At 44.5% G+C, this 18,767-nt stretch overlaps 1 protein-coding gene across 1 annotated transcript in view; it reads right to left on the reverse strand.

Annotated features, from left to right (window-relative positions):
- The window catches only part of COL4A4 (collagen type IV alpha 4 chain), a 163,432-nt gene that overhangs the window by 8,833 nt on the left and 135,832 nt on the right, over positions 1-18,767 (reverse strand). Inside the window, exons 42-46 of the mRNA XM_003821828.5 lie at positions 17,905-18,012; positions 15,803-15,811; positions 12,039-12,164; positions 2,166-2,282; positions 297-485 (exon numbers count right to left, since the gene is read on the reverse strand). Of these exons, the coding sequence (XP_003821876.2) occupies positions 297-485; positions 2,166-2,282; positions 12,039-12,164; positions 15,803-15,811; positions 17,905-18,012 (549 nt within the window). The remainder of the gene's footprint in view (positions 1-296; positions 486-2,165; positions 2,283-12,038; positions 12,165-15,802; positions 15,812-17,904; positions 18,013-18,767) is intronic.

Below are 18,767 nucleotides of genomic sequence, written 5' to 3' on the forward strand. Positions count from 1 at the left end.
TTAACTTACTGAGGAAGAATCATTTTTATAAAACTAATAATATACTTATTATTAGCCAGATAATAATATACTTATTATAGCCAGATAATAATTATAGCCAGAATGAGCTTCTTTGACACTTCATAGGATCATAAGTTTAAAGGATTAGCTGAGAATGACCATGCTAGTGTTTTTTTTTAAAAAGTAAGAATAATCCCATATAAGGTTAGTGATCATTTAAGGTGTTGATGAATCAGTAAAATTAACCCCAAATTTTACTCTTCAGGCAATGGAGATGGGCGATCCTGTATCCATACCAAGGTCTTGATTGTGAGCTTTCTCTTGCCCTTCCAGGTATAACAGACTATACCCAGTCCAGAGCCTGGGCATGCCCAGGGGGCAGGTGGGCTCCTGGTCCGTCTGACTGTGGAGAACCAGGAGGAAGCCACCGAGGTATCCAGGGCCAAACCCTTTGGGCCCAGGATCCCCAATGGGACCAGGAGGCCCTGGAGGAACAAAGGAAAAAAATTGAAGGCAGGTTAGGGGGTTTGGTTTAACAAATATGTTAAGCACCTCTGTTCTGGCACTGTGCTAAGCACTCAGGGAGCAGAGGGGAGCATGACTCAGCCCCTCCTCGCCTTCTGGAACGTACACAGCTACACAGCTGCAGTACACACAACAACTCATTCATCAAGTATTTGTTCCAAGCAACTCCTAGATGCCTGGGCTACATTAGCATAAAGACAGAAAACAGAGGAAAATCCTGCCCTCATAGAGCTTGCATTACACTTGAGGAAGAGAGAGAAATAAGAAACAATAAGCATAACAAAAAGGTAAGTTATGAAATACGCTGGGAAGAAAAGAACAAGGACAGTGTAATGACACACCCCAAGTGTGGACTCCCCAGACTGAACTGCTGAGCAAGTGCTCCCCAAAGTCGGTCTTTCTTCCACCTCCCAGACCTCTTCCCTGGTTCCAGCATATTGTCAGTTCCATTCTGAGAAAGCCAAAGGCTTGGGATCCACATCTACAAGTTTGGCTCTTCTCTTTGAGAAGAGAGGGAAATGGAAGGAAGGCCTTGTTCTAGCATTCTTGTTGGCAGATGGGAAATCAACAGTTCTAGAGAACGTGAGCAGGGTCTGTATCCTTCGGCACCTCTAAGGGGCTGAACTATTGCAGAAGGCCAGGAGCTGTTTCTAATTGCCAAGAGCAAAAGGTGAAGTTAGACATTGAAACCAAAAGGTATTTTTTGTGTTCCACCCTTGGTTCTGCAAGACTGGCAGGCTCTCCCCATCTACACTGTCAACCAGAGACGACAAAGCAGTAGCCTGTGGACTGAATCAGGCCTGCTCGTGTGTTTTGACCTGTAAGGATTTTACAAGTTGATATTTTGAACGAAGAGAGTATAGAGTGTAGGCCCACATTTCTGTAGACTATAATTGGCTGGAGCTGCGCTGCAGCTTTTAGCCAAAGCTCCATTTTGCTACAGACCTCACCCAGCCCTCCTCATTCGTTTCTACTCACTACTAACCTGGTACAGGAGTTTGCATCCCTGGCCAGGTACTCTCTGGAGATGGGATTGTGTCTCAGGCTCTTTGGATCCATGCGCCTAACGAGCTACATGGTGCATTGTTTCACACTTCTATTCGGAAGAGTCCTATGTCCCCTTTCCCAACACCACTTCCCTTTTTTTTTTTCTTTTAAGAAAGAGCCCTGTTTTCTACATCAGTGTACTAATGGCTCTATGATAAGATGAAGTGAACTCAGGAAACCAGGCAATATGGCCACTTGTAGAGGGTGAGAACACACACACCGTCCCTGAGGTCTTCATCACAGCCTCTTAAGGGTGATCCCACAGCCACCAGGCTGACCGTCCCTTCATGACCTTGAAAAGTGAACTGCAGAAATGGCCAAGACTTTGATGATGATGTATAGCAGTTTGGGAAAATACTGAATAGGATGCAGGGCCTTGTCTAGGTTTTATGATGGTTTAACATCAGTTAGAACATAAGAGATGCATCCCACTCTGTTCTCATTGTTTCTGTCTCTGATACCTGGTGAGTCAGCATCTAAGGCAAATGATCTGAATAGGATCCAGTTTGGAAAGCTACTTGAGAGATCAGAGATTTCGTATACAACTCTAAGGTTTACAGTGTCAGAGAAAAGAGGAGTGACTGAAACTCTACCTGGTCCTCCAGGGTAGCCGTCTTCTCCTGTGTCACCTTTACGTCCGGGAGGCCCAGGAGACCCAGGGACGCCATCCACACCCCTCCTGCCATCCAGCCCAGGCTCTCCTTTGCACCCTGCACAAAAGTTTATGATGCTGGTGGTGAAAGCAACCATGACACCTGCTAGCATTTACAGTGCTTATACCGTGTGCCAGCCGTGTGCCAGCCCCAGGCTTCCTTCCCACTTTGACTGAATGCATCAGCTCATTTAGTCTTTGCAATGACATGAAGTTGGGATTTTACTATCTCCACTGCAGTTGGGGTAACTGGGGCCCCGAGAGGTCAAATAATTTGCTTAATTAAAGTCACTGATCCCGTAAAGGGCTAGGCCAGGATTTGAAGCCAGACCAGGGAGGTGTTGAGAGACAGGTTTTCACATTTTCTTCATAGTCTTCATATATTTGACTTCAAAAAAAAAAAAAAAAAAAAACCTACTGAACATGTATGGCATTTATAATAAATATTTTCCTTAATAATGATTGTTTCAAAGCCTAGATGGAGAAATGAATGAAACTTAATCGGTTTCATTTGGGGTCACATTAAATCTGGAGCATGATAGGTGCAGCAATTTTTTAAAATAGCTTTTTACTGAGTGTTTACAATGTGCTAGGTGCCATGCTAATCCCTTTACGTGGATTGTCCAGTTCAGTCTTCTCAGCAGCCATATGACTAGGTACTCGTACATGCCAGTTATACCAGTGAAGAGACTGGGGCTCATAAAAGTCACAGAGCAGTCACATGTGGAGAGGAAACTTAGGCCCAAGGGAGCCAAGTGCAGAGGCCATCAACCACCAGACCCTGCCCCTGACAAGCTGCAGAGCTCTGGATATAACCTGGGGGACTTGGCAGCAATTGCGTTAATCCTTAAGGGGTTCTTTAAGTATGCAGTTACTTTTTTGTCAAGACCTCAAATAATTAGCCACCATCTCCCTTCGGTCAGGGGAGCAGACACAATCATTGTCTTTGAGGGAGTTTATTGCTATTATACCTAATTTCCTGAATTACTAGCCTTCTCCAGGTTTCCAGTCTCTACTTGTTTTCTATTCTCTTTCTCTCTTTCTCTCTCTGTCTCTCTCTCTCTGCCACAGAGTAGCCTGGTATGGGCTGATTTGTGTACCCCCAAATTTCATATGTTGAAGTCCTAGTCCCCATATCTCAGAATGTGACTGTATTTGGAGATAAGACCTTTAAGGAGGTGATTCTGTTAAAATGAGCCTCTTAGGCTGGGCCCTAATCCAGGCTGACTGGTCTCCTTATGCAAGGAGAAAATTTGGACACAGAAAGGGACCCCAGGGATGCATGTCCCTGGAATGGCACAGAGGAGAGGCCACGTGAGGACACAGGAAGATGGTGGCATCCGCAAGCCACGGAGGGAGGCCTTGGGAGAAACCAGCCCTGTTGTGGCTCCTTGATCTTGGACTTCTGCATCCCGAACTGTGAAAAATTGTCTGTTGTTTAAGCCACTGTGTCAGTGATACTTTGTTGTGGCGGCCAGAGCAGACCAACACATAGCCTAAGATCAAACATTAAATCAAAGGGGCTTGCTTAAGTGGCTTTCACTGTTGCTTCTTGCCTTCACCCTCCAGTGACTGGGGGATGATGATAAAGCTGAGGATGCCAGTCAACCGAGGAATTCATGGAGCCTCCCTCCCCCACCTTACTGAGGGACCAGCCTTGCCTGATAACCATTAAATGAGTGTGTTAACACAGACGCTGACTGAAACCCTCTACCCTTAAAGCAGCAACCCTGTCATGAAAAGGATGCATGGAGGTTTAAGGAGGTTTGACTTGGTGTTGCAAGCTAGCAAGAATCGAAGATTTCCCACGCAGGCCCCTCCCTGCCCCTCTGCGGCCCCAGGTGAGGCCCCGACTGTGCATCCACACGTAGTAGAGTAGCTAACTTGCCTAGAGCAACCCTGGACTCTAATCTTCCTCCTCCAACCCACCTGAGCAACATCAATAGGAAACACAGGGCTAAACAGCGCAATGATACGGTCCTACTGCTCCTGAGAACAGAACCCCAATGACATTCTGGAACACTGGCTCACACTTTGGTAGAAATCAGCATCTGCCTTGGTAGGTCGGGGTGGGGCCTGAGAATCTGCATTTCTAGCAGTCCCTAGGTGATGCTGATGCTGCCAGTCCCAGGAACCACACGTTGAGAACCAGTGCTCTAGATGATTTAACTTTAAAACTCTTTCCGGTGATGACCTTGGTGGCATATTTTGAAAATCCTATATTTCTGCCTATTCTTGAAACCAGAAATTCTACTCAGGGAATTTAGTTTAAAGAAACAACAATAATAATAGCAAACACAAGTACTGTTTATTCTGTGTCAGGCCGTGTTCTAAGTGCTTTTTATGTTAGTGAATCCACATAATCCTCACAATCAGCCCTTCTTACAGATCAGGAAACTGAGTCATGGGTTATGTGGTAGAGCCAGAGTTATGAACATATGTCATCTACTTCCAGAATCTCTGCTCTTTTATTTCTTTTGTGTTTTGTTTGTTTTTCCAGATGGAGTCTCGCTGCATCGCCCTGGCTGGAGTGGAGTGGCACAATCTCGGCTCACTGCAGCCTCCACCTCCCAGTTCAAGAGATTCTCCTGCCTCCCGCAAAGGCTAAAGGTACTGCCTCCTGAGTAGCTGGGACTACAGGCACGGGCCACAATGCCTGGCTTTTTTTTTTTTTTTTTTTTTCTGAGATGGAGTCTTGCTCTGTTGGCCATGCTGGAGTGCAGTGGCATGACCTCAGCTCACTGCAACCTCAGCCTCTCAGGTTCAAGTGATTCTCCTGCCTCAGCCTCCTGAGTAGCTGGGACTACAGGTGCGCGCCACCAAGCCCAGCCAGTTATTTTGTATTTTTAGTAGAGACAGGATTTCACCATGTTGGCCAGGCTGGTCTCAAACTGCTGACCTCAGGTTATCTGCCCACCTCAGCCTCCCATAGTGCTGGGATTACAGGCGTGAGCCACCACACCCAGCCCTTATTTCCAGAACTTCTGTTCTTATCCATTACACTATTTCTTCATGATAATCAGGGATGCGTATAAGTAAGATATCATTACCAGTTGCTTATCGTAGTGAGAAAGTGGAAACTCCTTAAATCAGAGTAGTTACTGGACCAGCAGCAGCAGCAGCAGCACCTGGGAATGTGTTAGAAATAAAGACTCTCAGAGCCCTCTCCTTACCTAACAAATCAGGTCTGGGGGGGGCCTCAGCGAGCTGTGTTTTAACAAGCTCCTCAGGGATTCTGATGGTTCATGAAGCTCGAGAACCAAAGTCTTAAATGTTCCTCGTGACACCCCCTCCCTACCCCCAGGTTCAGCTCCCCTGTTAGAAATTCCCACATTACCCCTTGTTAACACTCAACGTGTCCAAACTGACTTGCTCAATGTCTTCATTTTCTGCTAGCCTGTGGCTCCAAAAAGCAGGGCCTTGTTGGATTAACTTCTTTCTAGCAGAGCAGCTGGCAGCAAACCAATCAATAATTGGTGAAGGTAGTGGTTAAATAAATTATGGCACAATCAGATAAGGCAATATTCCTCAGCTACTACAGATAATATTGTAGGAAAATATGTAATGACATAGAAGTAAGGTTATGTTAAGAACAGTTTGCCAACGAGTATGCCTAGGATGATCGTGCAGAAATAAAACTGGAAAAATATACAGGCAATTGTGTCTTTTAAAAGTGTGTTTAGTTTTAAGTTACCTTTTTTTTTTCTTTTGTAATAAAGTTTTTTTCTTCCCCTTCACCAAATGCCTACCCCATAGGCTAAAGGTACATCTCCTATCTCCTACCACATCCCTCCCTACATAACTGGTCTTCAACATTAGGTAGTTCTGCACCGCCCCACCCCACCCCTCACCCCAGCAGACACTTGGCAATGTCTGGAGGCATTTTGGGTCCTCACATGGAGGAAGAGGTCATTACTGGCATCTAGCAGGATAGGGGAAAGAGATGCTGCTTAACATCCTAGAATCCACCAAACAGCCCTCCAGGATAAAGAACGATCGGGCCCCAAATGTCAGCAGCACTGAGGTTGAGAAACCGCTCCACACAGTAGGCTACATCCAAGAGTCATGTGTTCATTCACCAAATGTTTACCAAACACCCTCCATGACCCAGGCCTGTGTATGGATATCACACTGAATAAGACAATATCCTGCCCTCAAGCTTCTTACGGTCTCTATAACAGTGGTTGGCAAATTACAGCCTGTGGGCCATTTACTGCCCATTTTAGTAACCCCAGTTACAGTGGAACACAGGCATTCATTTACATGTTATCTACAGCTATGCTGCAGCAACAGGGTTGAGTGGTCGCAGCAAACATCATCTGGCTCCAAAGCTGAAACAGGGGATTGAAGTGTTCAGGTAATGAGGCAGATGTCTCACTTGCCTGCCCTCGGTTCCACACGCCCCACTGATTGTAAAGTCACGTCCTCATATTGCCTGCCTGAAAGTGTCCCCTTCTTCTTACATCCCTACGACCAGCCAGTCTCTCCCCTCATGCGCTGTGCTGGTTGAGCTACACTCAGTGCAGACATCCCAGTGTCCGATATGCTCCTGTTATGCTTTTGTGCTCCCAGGATTAGAAACGAATTATTTCAGAGTGTCCTGGACTGCATGCTGTATGTGGTTACCATTCAGTAGGTGAGAAAGGAAACATCCCCGCCTCCCCATCTGGGTGAGAGGAGCCCTGCCCTTCCTGGTGACTGGGCAGAAACCTCTCCCCGGGGTGGCACTCCTGGTGGAATCTGGAACTCCACCACCTTCCAAGAGAGTATCAGTTATCTTGGAAGGAACATGGGGCCCCAACAGTGAGCTCAGAGTATTCCTTTCTCTGTCTCACCCAACAAAATGATTCCAACATGCCATATATTCTAGAAAGGGCTGCCTTAGTGCTTATGGGTTAGGAGTTTCTCCCTTCCACTGAACAGGCAGCAGCAGGGATTCCTCCTGATGTATAGACTCATGGTGAGATCACTATAGATCTGGGAAAAAGAGTCCTCACACCAGACGTTATCACGTGGGCTTTACTCCCTTTAGGGTGAGGCAAAGAGAAATTGTCAGGCGGAAGACATTTCCTGAGAAACAGGAAGGAAGGCTCTTATTAACCTGAGCTCTATGTTCAGAGCTTTCCACCTTACGGACTTGTTCCCTATTTGGAACTAGTTTTAAGGAATAAAACTAAACATCAAAAAAAAACCCTCCAGTGTTAGATGGATGACCTCCTGAGAGGGCAAGTGTTGCCTTGAAGAGAAACACAACCCTAACAGGGTGTGGGTACATCCCTTAGGCAGGAACAGTTCAAAACAAAATGGAAAACACTTTTGAGTTCACTGTAGGAAGCTTCAGCCTTTGAGGGCCGCCCTGGAAGGAAAAGTTGTAGATCAAAGAGATCTGTGTGTAGAAGAGCGTTAGGCCTCCTGTGGTGGACTAATCGACCCACTTCGTGTGGCTGTCATCCACCCATATTGGGCAGGAAAGAGCCAGAAGTTTGTTCATTTTTATGTAAGTCTCAGCTGTAGCACATGGTTACAAAATCAGCTTAGCAATGAAAGAAAAGATTTTTTAATTTTTTTTTTTTACCTTTTATTTTAGGTTCAGGGGTACGTGTGAAGTTTGTTACATAGGTAAACTCATGTCATGGAGTTTTGTTGTACTGATGATTATTTCATCACCCAGGAATTAAGCCCAGTACTCAGTAGTTATCTTTTTTGTCTACTTGAGGCTGGTGGGGAGGAGGAGGTAGAGGAGCAGAAAAGAGAAGATTCTGAAGGGAAAACAGGAAGATACCAACAACATCATTTTAAGTGAACATTGTTCTTTCTAGTGGCAGCCATTTCTTTTCGGCACCCAATCTTGAGGGTGGTATATGTGGTGGTGGTATATAAGCCCAACCTTTCCTTAAGGCTCTGCTCAAATACCAGCTCTTGCTGGGGTCCTAGCTGTCCTGCAGTTCTCCACACTGGAATTAACCTCTCCCAGTACCCTTGACTTGCAACTCTTTTGTTTTGTTTTGTTTTAGATGGAGTTTCACTCTTCTTGCCCAGGCTGGAGTGGTGTATATGGCCCCTCACACCCTGCTGAAAAAATGCCTTCAGGAAACGCTAGAGAATGAGCAACATGGCCTACAGATAGCCCAGGTCAGCCAGGGTTTGGCATTAGGCCCTTAGAATATACCTGTCACTCTTTAGTAACTGGACAGGATGAGCAATACAGCCAGTGTGCCCAGCAGTCATAGACAAGGCTGAGGAATACATGGCGGGGAAGAGAGGTCCTTTGTAACAGGAACCCGGAGGCTCCTATCAGAGAAGAGGGGCCCCAGAAGAAAGCAAGGGCTTGGGAGTGGGTGCACAGGACAAAAAGGAGCCCCAGGGAAGCTGGGCCACATGGTGAGAACATAGGAAGAGAAGGCGATGCTTCACCAGAACGACGGGGCACTTTTTAAAAAACATCATAATCATGTAGGTGTTAGAGAGGTGGCCTTGGAGTGTCCCCACTTCCAGCAGGCAGGGTCAGTGGCTCCAATAAAGAGAGGGCACAGGAACCCAGGGAAGGCCCTCCTGTGGCCATGTGCAGCAGATGAGCCCATGAAACCCTAAGTCAGGGGAATTAGAGATCACAGACAAGCACACCTGGGCCACATAAGCACTAGACCATCTTTCAGAAGCTCATAGTCTATGGAGAGAGAATCTTGTTCTTGTTCATGTCGAAGATAACTATCATGTTCAAGTGTAAAGAATTGACCCATTCACATATTTTTCTCTTCCTAGTTACTTTCTTTGGTTATTTTTTTAAAGCCACCACAGTGGGTGACCCCAACCATCCCTCTGGCCTCAATTTTGATGTTGAGGTGGAGCAGTGCATTTCAACCTTGGCTGCCTGCTACAGTCACCTGGGGGGCATTGAAAAATGTTAACATTCAGGCTCTGCCACCTTCCACATTCTATTGGTCTGAGATTAGGCCCAGGTACCAATATTCTTTCAAGATCCTCCAGGTGATTTTAACCTGCAGCTAGGACTGCCTTGCTAGGAAACATTCTACTCTTAGCTGAATCTTTAAGGAGTGCATTCATATAATAGGGCGTCTCAAATTTGAATATGTATGCAACTATTTTGGGGACCTTGTTAAAATGCAGATTCTGATTCTGTAGGTCTGGGGCGGGACCAAAGTTGCTGCTACTTCCTGGACCAGGACCTCAGTTACAGTAGCAAGGATGTTGCTAACTCCTAGATGCCTGGTTATTAGGCCAACCAGCCCAGTCTGTGCTCCCGCCATCTCCCTGTTGAACAATTCTGGCTCCTCAAAGCCCAACCTTTCCTTAAGGCTCTGGTCAAATACCAGCTCTTACTGGGGTCCTAGCAGTCCTGTGGTTCTCTCCACACTGGAATTAACCTCTCACCATCCCATTCTCCCAATACCCTTGACTTGCAACTCTTTGTTTTGTTTCGTTTTGTTTTAGACGGAGTTTCACTCTTGTTGCCCAGGCTAGAGTGCAGTGGTGCAATCTCAGCTCACTGCAACCTCTGCCTCCTGGGTTCCAGTGATTCTCCTGCCTCAGCCTCCTAAGTAGCTGGGATTACAGGTGTCTGCCACCACGCTCAGCTAATTTTGTATTTTAAGTAGAGACGGGGTTTTACCATGTTGGCCAGGCTAGTCTCAAACTCCTGACCTCAGGTGATCTGCCCACCTTGGCCTCCCAGAGTGCTGGGATTACAGGCGTGAGCCACAACACCCAGCTTGCAACTCCTTTTTAACATGAATTGTGTAATAATCTACCATTACTTTAAGTTATTTATATTCTGCTGGCTATTTCTTTCATGGGATTATGAGACCCTGGAGGGGGAAAACACATCTTACTCATCTTACTCACCCATACCACCTAGTAGCATACTTTACAAAGAGTAGAGGGAGTCTGGAAGTACTTACTGAATTGAATTTGCAGAACCCAGTTATAGGTCACGTCTTCAAGTTGGAAGTTATTTTTTTAAGTTGGAGGGACCCAGCTCTGGATATTGCAAATATATACACAACAAGGCAGCTTGGTTTTAAAATGAGGTTGATGACTAGTAATACCGACTGACAGAACTTTATGCATGCAAGGAGTATCAAGAAAGATGAGTTAAATAAAGACTGGCCCAATTCCCAGTTCTCACGGGCCGTTAAAAAAAGTTGCTACAACCAACACCCAATTAACCTGGTACACAAACACAGATGCAATGCAATAAACACACACAACGAAAACCCAAATTAATTTGAGGAAGGCTCCAGGGCTGTTTTGGTCACCACCTAAGAACGAGTCTGACTCCTGTTGAGAGGAACATCTCTTGGGCACTTAACTTCTTGGTTTTGGGGAACCACAAGAAAAACAAGTGGTACAAAATTCAGTTCTGCTTCCAATTCCTGTGTCCCTGAACCAAAAAAAGTCCAAATCACAGTGGGGCTGTGAGGGGGGGTGAAAGGAGAGAGAACATCCTGGTTCCTCCTTTTCAAAGAATTTGCCCATGAGTTTTCTAGACTCATAGCTACTATCAATGGATCTAAAGAGAACAGTGACTTCTAGATGCCCAGCCCTGGGCTCCCTAATATCTTTGTAAATTACCCAATGCAGTGGGGATATGTGGAAAGAAAACAAACCATTCGGAGAACACTTTTTTTCTTTTTTTTTTTTTTGAGATGGAGTTTCGCTCTTGTTGCCCAGACTGGAGTGCAGCTCACTGCAACCTCTGCCTCCGCCGTTCAAGCGATTCTCCTGTCTCAGCCTCCCAGGTGGCTGGGATTACAGGTGCCTGCCACCAAGCCCTGCTAATTTTTGTACTTTTAGCAAAAGACAAGGTCTCACCATGTTGGCCAGGTTGGCCTCAAACTCCTGACCTCAGGTGATCCACCCACCTCAGCCTCCCATAGTGCTGGGATTACAGGCGTGAGCCACTGCGCCTGGCTGGAGAACACTTTTTAAATGGAGAACACTTTTTAAAAGAATGGTTTCGCTTAAATACTTGAATAAGGATCCTGCCACCCCGGCAGTTACTGAACAATGCTCCAGTGATTAACCATGTAGTAACTGCCAAAACGTACAGCAAGACCCTATTTTTCCCCATCCCTCCTCTAACAGCTCCTACTTCCTTCTTGCAGGCTCTGTTTCCGCTCCACCAAGCCCCAATTCAATTGTTTTTAACTCAAAATCAAGTAGGCAGCTATTAATGACTGTTCATGGAGCATCTACCATGTTGTGCTAAGAGGTTTGAAAACTCCACATCCAAAAGCTGGCCAAGAATGAAAGATTTAAGTAGGAGTTCCACATAAAAATAGAAAGGATGGGCCAGGTGCAGTGGCTCATGCCTGTAATCCCAGCACTTTGGGAGGCTGAGGCAGGCGGATCACGAGGTCAGGAGATGGAGACCATCCTGGCTAACTCGGTGAAACCCTATCTCCACTAAAAATACAAAAAATTAGCTGGGCGTGGTGGTGGGCACCTGTAGTCCCAGCTACTCGGGAGGCTGAGGCAGGAGAATGGCGTGAACCTGGGAGGCGGAGCTTGCAGTGAGCCAAGATGGTGCCACTGCACTCCAGCCTGGGCAACAGAGCAAGACTCCATCTCAAAAATAAAATAAAATAAAATAAAATAATAGAAGGGATGTGTGGATCCAGTTAGCCCATGATTGATGTACTTTGGATCAAGGTAGAAACAAATTGCAAAGGGAAAGACATGCTTTCTCCTCACTAGTTTAGGCTCCATATAAAAAGCTACAAAATAAAAGATCTAGAATTTCATTTCAGCAATATATCATGAAAATAATGAACAATCAGCATGCGGGTCATACCTGGTCCTGGGGGGCCTCTCATTCCAGGGAGCCCCATGGCTCCTTCTGGTCCTCTCATGCCTGGCGCCCCAGGAAGGCCTGGGATTCGGGGACAGTCATCCACATCTGCAGGTGGCCCCGGTTCACCTGAAATTGGAATCACCGCTTGTGTAATGGATGCACGTGCTTATGAACAAGCTCCTTCTACAGCCTCTGGTTAAAGTTGGACTTCTGACACTATACTGAAATTTAGTACAAATTCAGTATAAAATTCAGTATAAATGTTTGTAAAGATTCAACAATCCAATGTAAGTTCCATGAAGGCAGGAATTTGTCTTATGCCCTGGAGGGTACATGAAAAAATTCCAGAATGTCGGGCTGACCGAATGAGTGAATGGAGTATCAGAGGATGCAGAAGTATGAAACAGTGAAGGTCGGATGATGCAGCAACGTGATGACCCTCACAGGATTGCCCAATCTCTGGGCCATTTTTTACTGGAGTAGCAGCCACAGGTAGCATTGCAAGAGGGACTGGTGGGTTCCTAAAGCTCAGCTTCATGTGTCCCTGCGTCCTTACTCTACACTGCAGCCACGTGGGTTTCCATAGTGTCAGTCACTCACATAGAATTTCAGGATTGCTAGAGGCTCAGAAGCAGTGACTTTCAACCTTGAGTGAACATTGGACTTATCCAGGGGAGTCATGGAAATATACTGATGCCTGGGTCCCACTCCCAGAAATACTGATTTACTTGATAATAGGATGTGGCCTGAGCAGTGTCCTCATCATTGGCTGCATAATAAACTCAGCTGGTGAGCTTTTCAAAAGTACTCATGAATACTGGGGCCCCACCTAGACTAATTAAATAGGAATTTCTGGGGGTGGGACCCGGGTGTCAGTAGTTTTTGGTTTGTTTGTTTGTTTAAGTCCCACGATGATTCCAGTGTCCATTAGGGCTGAAAGCACAGTTGGAAAGCTATAATTCTGACTGTAGCACATCAGAATCGTGTCGCTAGTTTGTTAGAAACCAGAGTTCCTGAGTCAGAAGGTCTGAAGCGGGGGCCATGTACATCTCTAACATGTTCCCAGGGAGGCTGATGGCGTTGATCTGGGAATCTCACTTTGAAAAACACAGGCTGGGCACGGTGGCTCACACCTGTAATCCCAGCACTTTGGGAAGCCGAGGCGGGTGGATCACTTGAGATCAGGAGTTTGAGACCAGCCTGGCCAACATGGTGAAACCCCATCTCTACTTAAAAAAAAAAAAAAAATAGCTGGGTGTAGTGGCAAGTGCCTGTAGTTCCAGCTACTCAGGAGGCTGAGGCAGGAGAATCCCTGGAACCCAGGAGACAGAGGTTGCATGAGCTGAGATCGTGCCAGTGCACTCCAGCCTGGGTGACAGAGCAAGATTCCATCTCAAAAAGAAAAAAAAAAGAAAAAAGAAAAAAGAAAACCACTATACTAAAGATGTGAGATTTTTTTCTTTTACTTTCACATCATTAAGACATCTTTTCTAAAGCTTCATTCAGTCATCCTGCAAACATCACAGAGGGATAAGAAATAATAACACTGAACAATAATGACAACAGCTAAGGCTCACTGAATGTTTTATCATGTATCAGGCCCTGTGCTGAATGCTTTTACTATTAAATCCTCCCGAGAAGACTGTGTATGTGCTACTGTTATGAGAAGGGTATGAACAAGAACACTCAGGCTTCGCCAGGCGCGGTGGCTCATGCCTGTAATTCCAGCACTTTGGGAGGCCAAGATGGACAGATTACGAGGTCAAGAGATTGAGACCATCCTGGCCAACATGGTGAAACCCTGTCTCTACTAAAAATACAAAAATTAGCCGGGTGTGGTGGTGCACAGTCCCAGCTACTCAGGAGGCTGAGGGAGGAGAATCGCTTGAACCCGGGAGGCGGAGATTGCAGTGAGCCAAGATCACGCCATTAAACTCCAGCCTGGTGACAGAGCAAGACTCTGTCTCAAAAAAAAAAAACAAACAAACAAAAAAAAAAAACCACTCAGGCTCAGGCAAATAAGTGACACATCTGTGGTGACACAGCTTACACACAGCAGAGTCTGGATTGCAATCCAGGGCATTCTGGCTCCAAACCCATGTTCTTAACCACCTCATCAGACTGCATCAGGAACTCTCAATATCTGGGTAACAAATTCTAAGAAATGAAACATATTTTAAAAGGTATCATCTGGCCGGGCATGGTGTTTCATGCCTGTAATCCCAGCACTTTGGGAGGGCGAGGCGGGTGGACTGCCTGAGTTTGGGAGTTCAAGACCAGCCTGGGCAACAGGGCGAAGCCCCATCTCTACTAAAATTACAAGAAATTAGCCAGGTGTGGTGGCACATGCCTGTAATCCCAGCTACCTGGGAGGCTGAGGTAGGAAAACTGCTTGAACCTGGGAGTGCAGTGGTGGAATCTCCAGCCTGGGCAGCAGAGCAAGCCTCTGTCTCCAAAAAAATTAAATAAAAATAAAAGATATCATCTGATTAGCTATGGTGTTCTTCAAATGTATGCAAAAGTGTGAAATAATTTCAGGAACATCAATCATAAAGCACTAAGAAAATCCTTAACAAAATGTGGCATAACAACAAAGTTTTAGTCTCCTAATACTTACTGGGCCTGTGTAAAATGACCTGGAATTCTTATGAGCTATTTGGAATTTAACTCCGTGTAAAATATGGTATAAAACCACAAGCCACACAGGGCCAAATGTATTTTTATAATAAGTACAGTTTAATGTAAAACTTGGCTTTTCTACTATGGGTGACTTGAGAGAGATGCATAGAGGCATCTTCTATTTTCCCTGAGTAATGTCTGGCCCTTCCCAGTGGGAACGGAGTTCAGAAAGTGGGAGCATGTGTTTGGTGCTTCCTATTTAGAATTTTGATGCTCTCTTGAAATGACTTTATACATACAATCACAGAGAGACAGGATTGAAATGAAAACATCAAATACAGTTTAATTTTTAAATATAAACATTGAAAATACCAGGACTTTTTACATTTTTGATTTTGCTTTTCTTTACTTTTTAATAAGTCAGAAACTGAAAAATAAAAAGGGGGAGCTGAGGCCTGTCTTCTAAAGACCTTAAAAATAATACATGGTGTCTGTATTCACAGCAATTTTCATTAGGACTAATAACAGAGGCCTGGAAAGAACAAATGCAGGCATTCACAATTTTTCTTTTTCTCTTCTGAGAAATGCTTTTTATTTTCTTTGAAAATGCCAGGCACAAAATAACACATTGTTTTTGCACTGCAGAGCATTAAGTGAACATTTTCCTTTTAACACACAAAGAAATGTGCTCCTTGAAAATGGACTTGAGGGTGTGACAGGAAAGGCTTGTCACAGCCCCTTACTGGGAGGTGAGGCCCCATTTTTTAGTGTTGTATATACCATTTATTTTAGGGATGCTCTAGGTTTTTATATTGTAGAATTTAAAAAAGGAACTTACATTGGTATGTACTATATAGCCTTTGACAGAGAAAGCCCACATACTTCATGCCCAAATTGAAACTATATAAGCTAAGGCTCTACACTGCCTTGACAACCTATAATGAGGCTGAATGTTAGGATGCTCTAATATGAGGTTACTATATCAGTAACGAGGAAGCAAAGCACTGCAGCTTAATATCCTTACAGCACCCCATCTATAAAAATGTAACAAAGTTTAGCTCACACATACAGAGGAAAAAGGACAAGTACAGAAATGACTAGAAACCAGAGGGAGGGGAAATTACCAATTTTATAGCAAAGCTTACCTCTGGGACCTAGAGGGATCCAAAGACAACAAACGAGGCCAGTCCATGATTTTCACAGGGTGGAAAGAGATTTTAAATTTGTGGATTAGGACAAAAATGAAATAGATTAAGAACATACATAATAATTTGAGGCAGCATCAATGACAAGCAGAATGGCAGCACCTTATTTACATAAAATGTCCACATCAATGTGACTGACAGGAGCAGCTATGATTTAGTAACGGAGTTTTCATCTCTAGAATGACTTGAAACTCTCTTGAGCAATATAAAATTCTAGTTGATTTCTTCTGGCAAATATCCTCTAATTTAATGCATGTAGGAATTCTGTTCATTTAAAGGCTTCTGAAAATTTCATATTAATTTGCCAACTATAGGGTATGCATAGAAAGGAAATATGAAAAGAAACAACATATAGGCCAGGCTCAGTGGCTCACACCTGTAATCCCAGCACTTTGGGAGGCCAAGGCGGGTGGATCACGAGGTCAGGAGATCGAGACCATCCTGGCTAACACGGTGAAACCCCGTCTCTACTAAAAATACAAAAAAATTAGCTGCGTGAGGTGGCGGGTGCCTGTAGTCCCAGCTACTCCGGAGGCTGAGGCAGGAGAACGGCGTGAACCCGGGAGGCGGAGCTTGCAGTGAGCCGAGATCGCACCACTGCAGTCCAGCCTGGGCGACAAAGCGAGACTCCGTCTCAAAAAAAAAAAAAAAAAAAGAATCAACATATAAGCCCTTGTTCCTCCTGTCCTATGATACATCATAAAGCAGTGCTATTTATTTATTCTTTGGACTAGAGTGCTAATTTAGGATACTGCGAAATATTCTGAACTGACGCCACATTACCATAATATTGATTTAGGATCTTGAAAGATATTACTTCTGCCCATCTCAAATACACATGTCTGTTTGCCCCTTCTCTCCCCAACTCTTCCTTGTCGTAATTTGACCCTATGGTTAAAAAGTGTTGCCTATAGAGTTAAACTGAATAGCTTTCTCCCTTCCTAGGAACGAATGGAATTTACAGAAAAAAATTAAATAAAACATCTAGGAAAATCAATGAAAATTCAGGGATCGGAATTGAATATACGATCCTAACAAATAATAATCAAATCAGTCTTTGCCTCTTGCATGAAGGAACACATATTTATTTCCCTTAGAAACAGTCTATGTGGGCCAAGCACAGTGGCTCACGCCTGTAATCCCAGCACATTGGGAGGCTGAGGTGGGCTGATCACCTGAGGTCAGGAGTTTGAGACCAGCCTTGCCAACATGGTGAAACTCTGTCTCTATTAAAATATAAAAATTAGCTAGGCGCAGTGGCACACGCCTGTAATCCTAGATACTTGAGTTTGAGTCAGGTGGATCACTTGAACCCAGGAGGCGGAGGCTGCAGTGAGCTGAGATCACACCACTGCACTCCAGGCTGGATGACAGAGCGAGACTGTCTCAAAAAAAAAAGAAAAAGAAAAAAAAAATGTGTATATAAAATGAACCCCTTTTTTTTTTTTTTGAGTTCATGTCCTTTGTAGGGACATGGATGAAGCTGGAAACCATCATTCTCAGCAAACTATCGCAAGGACAAAAAACCAAACACCGCATGTTCTCACTCATAGGTGCGAACTGAACAATGAGAACACTTGGACACAAGAAGGGGAACATCACACACCGGGGCCTGTTGTGGAGTGGGAGGAAGGGGGAGGGGGGAGGGATAGCATTAGGAGATATACCTAATGTAAATGACGAGTTAATGGGTGCAGCACACCAACATGGCACATGTATACATATGTAACAAACCTGCACGTTGTGAACATGTACACTAGAACTTAAAGTATAATAAAAAATATATCTATATAGAAAAAAATTAAAAAATAAAGTAAAAAAAAACAACTCCTAATTTTCAAACTTATTCATTCTGACAATAAATTATTACTTTACCAAACATGAGACTTTGTAGTGAGGCCTGAAAGAAATATACTCTTAATATAAGAAAAGGGCTTAAATAATAAGAATGTGCTAGTAATTCGGAATATTAACTACTTTCTGAACGATGATCATTTTAGTAAATGTTTAAACAAAATGCTGTATGTAGGTTGGAAGCTCACCTGGAAGACCAGTGGGCCCTTTTCTCCCTGGAGGTCCAGGTAAACCCTTCTCTCCAGGTGGCCCAGGAAATCCATGTGGTCCCTGCGGTCCCGGGAATCCCATTGGTCCTTAAAAAAAAACAAAACATAAAAATGAGGGCACTGGAATGAGACAAGATAAAAACAATGACAGTTTGATAGACTGAATTCAGAGATTCACTCCAACAAAATGCAGGGCATAGCTAGCCTGAGAGTCAAGATTAGCCTCGCCTTCTTCTGTGAGGCTTAGATGGGTTGCCTCTGAAGGAAACACATGATCGGCCGAAAGAACTAAGGAAATGGCTCCATGATCAAGACAAGACTAAATTACAATGAAAAGAAGTCCTAGAACCCTAAACTTCCTCTGGAGACAAAGGACTGGAACTGAAGGAAAAATCAGGAAAGAGCTTTCAATATCCGGGAACAACGTGCCTCCCCAGGCGAGTTCAAACCACTCTCCTCCTCACTCTCTTAGTTTTAGGCACAACAGTTCAGTTCCTCATACGTGATGTTCCTTTACTTCTTCCACATCCATGATGTCTTCCTCATTTTTTAGAGATAAGACCCAGTTTCATTTTCTCAGGGAAGCCTTCCCTGGAATCCCAACTGAAGTTTAGTTGCTTTTTGATAAGCTCTTCATTCAGGACACTTAACTGGATTTAAACTGACATATCCTTTCATGTGCATGTCTGTCTTCCATGAAACTATGCTCTTTATAAAAGAAATTATTATTATTATTATTATTATTATTATTATTTGCTCCATTACCCAGGCTGGAGTGTAGTGGCACAATCATTGCTCACTGCAGCCTCCAACTCTTGGGTTCCAGCGATCCTCTCACCTCA

The sequence above is a fragment of the Pan paniscus genome, chromosome 13 (genome assembly GCF_029289425.2).
Source record: "Pan paniscus chromosome 13, NHGRI_mPanPan1-v2.0_pri, whole genome shotgun sequence".
NCBI classification, from domain to species: Eukaryota; Metazoa; Chordata; class Mammalia; order Primates; family Hominidae; genus Pan; species Pan paniscus.